We start from the raw sequence: 7,671 nt of genomic DNA on the forward strand, positions 1-7,671 counted from the left end.
ATCACGCAACATAATAATACAACCCCCCATAGGCAACATATTCAACCTGGCAAAAACATCCATCTTTCACCATCTTTTTGAAATAGGATTATTTCCTTTCGATCATTTCACCACACATATACCACCAAATCTAATTCTCATATTCTCAATTTAACAAGAACACTACCTACACAAACAGACTATGTCACCTCTTTCTATCCCTTTCCACCGTCTATAAATAGGCTTGGCAGCATCCAAAAATATGATACTACTAACTACCTTTCCCACCCATCCCTCTCCTTTATCTCTGTCCTTCGTTTATCACTCATACCCCCACCACCTATATACTATGCACACGCATTCTTTCCTACTCACTTGACCTTTTAACCTCATCCTCCTATTCTTCCTTCACTATATATGCTCTTCCCCTCTACCCTGTTAAGACCAACTGACCATAAATATATCGCTATCATCCTCCGCCTCTATATCTTCTCTATCTCCTTCCAAATTCTATCGTCTTGACTTGACCTAATTACCACTAACTTTTCACTTGGCTTGGACATCCTTCAAGTAAACAAGCAAAAATCTATTGCAAGATGGAATATATATATACCTCTGCCACCTAAGCTATATCAACTTTCGTTCCAACATAAATTTCCGGATTATTCACACAAGGATTAATCTGCACGAATTTCTACACGGATATTTACCACGGGAATGAAACTACTCTTCAAGTACTGTTCTCTCTTTTTTCAGCACATCACACTCTTTACCACTTCATACTAAAAATATCCGCCTATGGATATAATAATAGATAACTTTATTTTTTGTGTCTTCGATGAAGGGAAGTACTGGATCTTCCCAGAAACAGCTGTAAGACTATCCATAAAATTCTTCAACCTTACCTTTGCTCTCTTTATCCTTTTGTTTTTATATATTTACATATATATATATATATATATATATATATATATATATATATATATATATATATATATATATACACACATACACATATATACCTATATATATGCAAGCAAACAGCAGAGCTTGAAGCTGTCTTCTGACTTGTCAGTTCCTGTTGAACTGTCCAACCCATGCCAGCATGGAAAATAGACTTTAAATGATGATGATGATGATAATACATATATATATATATATTTTTTTTTTTTTTGTAGTATTACATGGGATACTCCAGTAAAAGAATACATCAAAGATTTTGAGTTTACTGATGAAGAAAGAACAGACCATATGACCCTAAAAGATATGCTGAGTCATCGTACAGGAATGCCAGGTTATTTCCAACCATTATTATATGGATTTCCCAAGAATGTTACCCGAGCCCAGTTCAGTCGGTAAAAATTCTTTCCAAAAAACAAAAAAATATTTTGTTGTGTAGTTATATTGATGTCAAATTTAGTTATAACGAAGCTTAAGAAATATTGCTTTACAGTCATGAGGATCAGGAGTCATTCCTACTGCATAGTATCTTCTACTTTGTCTCCTAACTAAGGTAGAAGCCAAAAGTTAACTCAAGGATTGCAAGTCAAATATAACATGGAAACTATGTGGAAGCTTGTCAGATGTCGGACATGTATAGAATTGCCATTTTGCTTATGTTTGTGAAGTTTAAATATCAAAAAACAATTTATGGTTGCTAATTTGAGATGGAATAAAATGTAGTCTCAGTGTTAGCTATGGTTATGATGCAGGTGTAGATGTGGCTATGATGTAGGTACAAGAGTGCTTGTATGGTAAAAAGTTACAATATGGTTTTGGGTTAAGTCCCACAGTGTGGCACCTTGGGTAAGTGTCTTCTACTATAGCCCTGGGCCAACGAACCACAGCTTTGTGAGTGGATTTGGAAGATGGAAACTGAAAGAAGCCTGTCATACATGTGTGTGTGTTTGTATGCTACTGTTTCCTTGCCTTGATATCATGTGACAGGTGACAGTGTCATTGATATACAAGCAGTATCATTTGTTTCCAATCCTCTGTAAAAATATGTTTAGATAAGGAGAGATATATAACCTTATTTGGAAATAGGTAAAGGTTGGTGAGAGGAAGGGCATCAGGCCATAGAAAAATCTGCTTCAACAAGTTGTTTGTCCCTTGTAAGCATGGAAAAATGGATGTTAAAATGATGATGATATATATATATATATATATATATATATATATATATATATACATATTTATATGCACATATGTGTGTGTGTGTGTGTATAGAATGTTTGAAGTAGTGTACAGGTTTTATATAAGGAAAAAGAAGTACTCAAAATTTTGGATAATCATTTAGCAGTACTTTCAGCTCATTCATTTCTGGAACTCATCAGATATGATTTTTTACAGAAGATTATTTACCTTTTATATAAATCTGAAAGAAAATGTTCTTTTGTTATTTATATGTGTTTGTATTTATATAAATGCATGTAATGTATGTGCATATATATGTGCATGCACATATGTGCAAGTGTGTGTGTGTGGTGAACCCCTGGAAGCCTGGCCAGAGGGATAAAGAAAGGAAAAGAGAAAAGAAAGAAAGAAAAAAAAAGAAAGAAAGAAAGAAAGAAAGGAAGAAAGAAAGAAAAATTGTTTCAAATTGAATTATAATTAGTAATGCTGGCGTCTACCAAGAAATTAATATGTTTCAGAATTGTTAATAGGCTTGTTTTCATTTCCTTTTTGTTTCAAATTGGTGTTTATTTTATATAATTTCAATGTATGGAGATTATTTCAAAAATAAATTTCTTTATCTTCTCTTTCCAGAATGATTCGCTATCAGCCTGCATTAGGAATATTTCGAAATACTTTCAACTACAACAACTACATGTATGTTCTTGCAGCTCACATTGCTGAAAGAATCGCAAATAAAACATGGGAAGAAATGATCAAGGATTACATATTTGTTCCACTTGGAATGAAAAATAGTGGATTTTCTGATCAAACAGAATTTAACGAAACTTTTGCAATGCCTTATGTCACTGTTCATGGAAAATTGAAGAAAACTGGAATGGAGGTTGTCAGGTAAAATTATGTATGCATGTATGTATTTCTCTGTTCGTTTGTACATGTGTGTGTGTGTGTGAGATGTCTAAAAGACTGAAAAGTAAAAGTTTGCTTCAGAATCATGAAATTCTGACATTTATCCTGCTGTATAGCATCTTGAGTCTTATGCAAGTGTCTTCAATCATGGCTTCAGTTTGACTCTGTGAGGGAAACTGGGTACACAGAATCTGTATCCAATGAGCTGTACTTGTAATTCAAAGATTCAGTTTTCTGACACTGAGTACCACACTGATTATGTTTGGAGATTACATCAATAGTACAAGTGTCTATGGAATATTCAGTTAATTACACTATAGATCAATAGATCAAGTTCAGTCGAAAAATTATAATACACAGTCCAAAGCAACAAAATTATCCCTTTCCATGGCTATATTTTAAAAAAGTTATTTAATTCTTCCATATTTCTGACTTTATTTGATTCACTTTTAATTTGAAAGTTCATATTAAGTTCTAATCATACTGTAAGAAGGATTTATTAGTGGCCTAAATTTATATTTCCGAAAGTCTCAGTCTGTATGGTTGCACCTTAGCTTCAAGTCAGCTCCAACTGACCTATAGTTAGAAATGTGCTTTTTTTTTGGCTTTTTTTTCTGCATGTAGATTATAAATGGCTACAATATTCAATATTTCTGAAGACAGAAGTGAGATGTAATTTTAGAGATGGCTAATATCTCTAGCATGTCAATTGAATGATCTTGTAGAAGCCTTCTTATTTCATTATGCTGTATGTACATTGCAATTTCTAACTTCAACATTCTTTTCCCCTTTTAACACCTGAAAACTAAGTGAAACTACTGAACACACTCCTAACCGAAACTTGTAATTACACCAATACCAACAATTTCCCTCTCATCAATAGTTGTCTAGTTAGGGGACATCATGTGTAAGTGTATCTTAGCATCAACTTTTCTTCTAGGGCCTCCATTTGTATTACATACTATACCTTTGTAGGAGCACTATTTCCCTTTGGTGAAACTGTTATCCAGCTATGCATGATTTGGTTGGTTTAGCCAACTGCATTGCATCATGCATTGATACAAGTTTTCTAGCAGTTTGAGCCAGGCATCAAAGCAAGAAAGACATATTGTCATGTTACTGTCTCAAATCAAACTCGCGTGGAAAATATCTAATGAAAGAACATTCTAGAACTTAATAACTGTTTATTGACTATTCAAACGTTTATCATATTCTACATTCTTTACATTATGTTCCACATTTTTCACTTTATGCTGTAACTGTAAATGTTATGTCTTTAATAGGCTGCATACACCTGTTTTGGATTTGTGAACTATGTCCAGGATCTTTAAAATGTCTGTTATTAATTAAGGACACTTTTACCTTATCACTGAATGTTATACACTGTATACTGGCAAGCAAACTTCTATTTAATCCTATCACCAATTCCTCTTATAATAAATTATTATTGTTCTGTTAAGCCTTCTGATCATTGTCAATTATTCACATCTACCTGAAATTATAATTATTTCATTACAAGGTATTCTACTATCACTGTTACACACTGACATATTTTGTGGGAACATTCATTCCTAAACAATGGTTCAGTCTAGAACAACCTTTAAAATTAGAAAAAGTCAGATATTTTCGTGCCATCTCAATTAAAAATTGATGACCATATGGACTAAACATGAAAATATATACATAAAAACACATCCATAAAACAAACATACAAATCTGCGCATACACTAACACCAAATACTGTGCACAAACACACATATGCACAAATACCTAGATGATGTTGATAAAAGTTCCAATGAAGGAGCCTTGAATCTATGTTAGAGTCCGGCTCTTTCTCTATGGACAAGAAATACAGAAATGAAACTGATTGATAACATACATATACATGCATACATACGTGCATACATACAATATATATATATATATATATATATATATATATATAGTCATTATTTTAGTTTTAGTCTCATTTTGTTTCCTTTTGCTTAATTTAAAGTGTTAGTTCTTGTTATTGGATGAGACTTATTTGAGGCAATAATCTAAGGTAGAAGTACTAAGCCTAAAGTACTACAAAGTGAAAGAAAACTCAAGGTCACCTGATGTGATGTGTTGGGTATGTGTCTTCTACTTGTTGCTTAAGAAGAAAAAAAATGAGGAGGATGTGGTGGTAGTGGTGATGATGATAATATTGGGAGGAAGAGGAGGAGGAGGAGAAGAAGAAGAAGAAGAAGAAGAAGAAGATGATGATGATGATGATGATGATGATAATGATGTAGAAGAAGAAAGTGGAAGAGAGAAAAAGAGTAGAGAAAGAAGTAGAAACAGAAGAAAACCAAGGGATTAAGAAGAAAGTGACCAGAATTAGAGAAGTAGACAGAAAAGGAGGGAACTACAGAAGAAGAAGAATGAAGGGGAATAAAATGATATTTAATGATATTTGAGATTGCTGATGAAAGAAAAGAAATAAAAAACAGAAAAAAGGTCATTTAAATCCAGATGGCGTTGATCTGAAATGGTTTTTATGAGTAAAAGATAGTTGATATTTAACGGGTTGTGTAAAATTCAAGTTTTTGCTTTTTTTTTTTTTGGCTTGTTAAACATGAGGAGCAGTATTTTGAGACACATCCTTACAAAATATACATATAGGTGTACTTGTGCATGTACACACACACACACATACATACACACACACACACACACATCTACTTTCAAACATACCCACTTCTACACCAGGTTTCAATCAGATCTGGCAAAGTTTCTACAGCTGGATGCCCTTCCTAATGCCAACCACTCTGAGGGTGTAGTGAGTGCTTTTACATGCCACCAGCATGAGGGCCAGTCAGGTGGTACTGGCATCGGTCATGCTCAAATGGTGCTTTTTATGTGCCACCAGAACAGGAGCCAGTCAGGCGACACTCGCAACAATCACGCAACAATCAAATGGTGTTTTTTACATGCCACAAGCATGGGAGCCAGTCTGTGGTCCTGGCAACGATCATGCATGAATGGTGCTTTCAACATTCCACTGGCATGGGCGCCAATCAGCCGGTACTGTTATCGGCCATGACAACGATTTCACTTGCCTCAACAGGTCTTCGCGAGCATAGTTTATTGTCCACTGATTGAAGGGTACTCTTAAATGGGCTGGTTATGCAGCACTGGCGTAGGCCACGGGTTATGGTTTCACTTGCCTTGCCAGGTCTTCTCAAGCACAGCATATCTCCAAAGGTCTCAGTCACTTGTCATTGCCTCAGTGAAGCCCAATGTTCAAAGGTCGTGCTTCACCACCTCATCCTAGGTCTTCCTGGGTCTACCTCTTCCACAGGTTCCCTCAACCACTAGGGTGTGACACCTTTTCACGCAGCTGTCCTCATCCATTCGCAACACATGACCATACCAACACAGTTGTCCCTCTTGCACACTACATCTGATGCTTCTTAAGTCCAACTTTTCTCTCAGGGCACTTACACTCTGTCATGTATGCACACTGACATTACATATCCGGCAGAGCATACTGGCTTCATTCTTTGCAAGATTATGCATATCCTCAGCAGTCATGGCCCATGTTTCACTGCCATGTAGCATGTGGTTGAGGGGTTCATTTAACTCCTATTTCTTGTGAAGGAGGTGCTTTACAGCACAATAATTATATTATATCATATATATATATATATATTCTACTAAACTTGCTTGCATGATAATTGCTTTTAATTGCCACTAATATTACTAGTTACTAGTAATATATATATGTGTGTGTGTGTGTGTGTGTGTGTGTGTATAAATATACACACACACACAAATGAGTAACAGTAGAGGTACAGGTGTCGATCTATTATGGCCATTTCTAATGACTCCTTTAATTGATTAATAAAAACATTACGTCATTATAAAGAAATTGTATCCTTCAGATGAATTCACGAACTTCAAAATTACTTAACATCATCATCATCATCATCATCGTTTAACATCCGCTTTCCATGCTAGCATGGGTTGGACGATTTGACTGAGGACTGGTGAAACCAGATGGCTACACCAGGCTCCAATCTGATTTGGCAGAGTTTCTACAGCTGGATGCCCTTCCTAACGCCAATCACTCTGAGAGTGTAGTGGGTGCTTTTACGTGCCACCGGCACAAAGAGAGAGTGGGTTAGAGAGTGGCATGACGAGAGTCATAGTCAACTGAAATAGTAGCAGAATCACTGAAAACGTTTTCCTCTGTGGATTTTAAACTATGTTAAATCATTTTGAATGTCCTTAAATTTGAATTTCATGAATTCATCTGATGAAAACGATTTGTTTATAATGATGTAATGTTTTCATTAATCAATTAAAGGAGACATTAGAAACAGCTGTGGATTGACACCTGTGCCTCTACTCATTTACATTTTATTCACCTGTCTTGGAATCTGCCCTTGGGAAATTATTATGTCTGCATAGCTCAACAGTGAATTTCTTTGCTCAGCTGTGTCTAATTGTCTACATATACTGCATGAATATCATTCGTTCAGAACTTCTGTACCAAGTTTGATATTTACATGATATTGTTGCATGTGTATATTATTCTGACCTAACAAGGTGCCTCAATTTAAGTACCTAATTCAACTGAACTTTACTTATATATATATGTATATATATATATATATATAT

At 35.0% G+C, this 7,671-nt stretch overlaps 1 protein-coding gene across 1 annotated transcript in view; it reads left to right on the forward strand.

Annotated features, from left to right (window-relative positions):
- LOC106870707 (putative uncharacterized protein DDB_G0282133) overlaps positions 1-7,671 on the forward strand; it is a 29,866-nt gene that overhangs the window by 13,372 nt on the left and 8,823 nt on the right. The window contains exons 2-3 of the mRNA XM_014916874.2: positions 1,158-1,334; positions 2,749-3,006. Coding sequence (XP_014772360.1) covers positions 1,158-1,334; positions 2,749-3,006 — 435 coding nt within the window. The remainder of the gene's footprint in view (positions 1-1,157; positions 1,335-2,748; positions 3,007-7,671) is intronic.

This window comes from Octopus bimaculoides, chromosome 16 (genome assembly GCF_001194135.2).
Source record: "Octopus bimaculoides isolate UCB-OBI-ISO-001 chromosome 16, ASM119413v2, whole genome shotgun sequence".
NCBI lineage: Eukaryota > Metazoa > Mollusca > Cephalopoda > Octopoda > Octopodidae > Octopus > Octopus bimaculoides.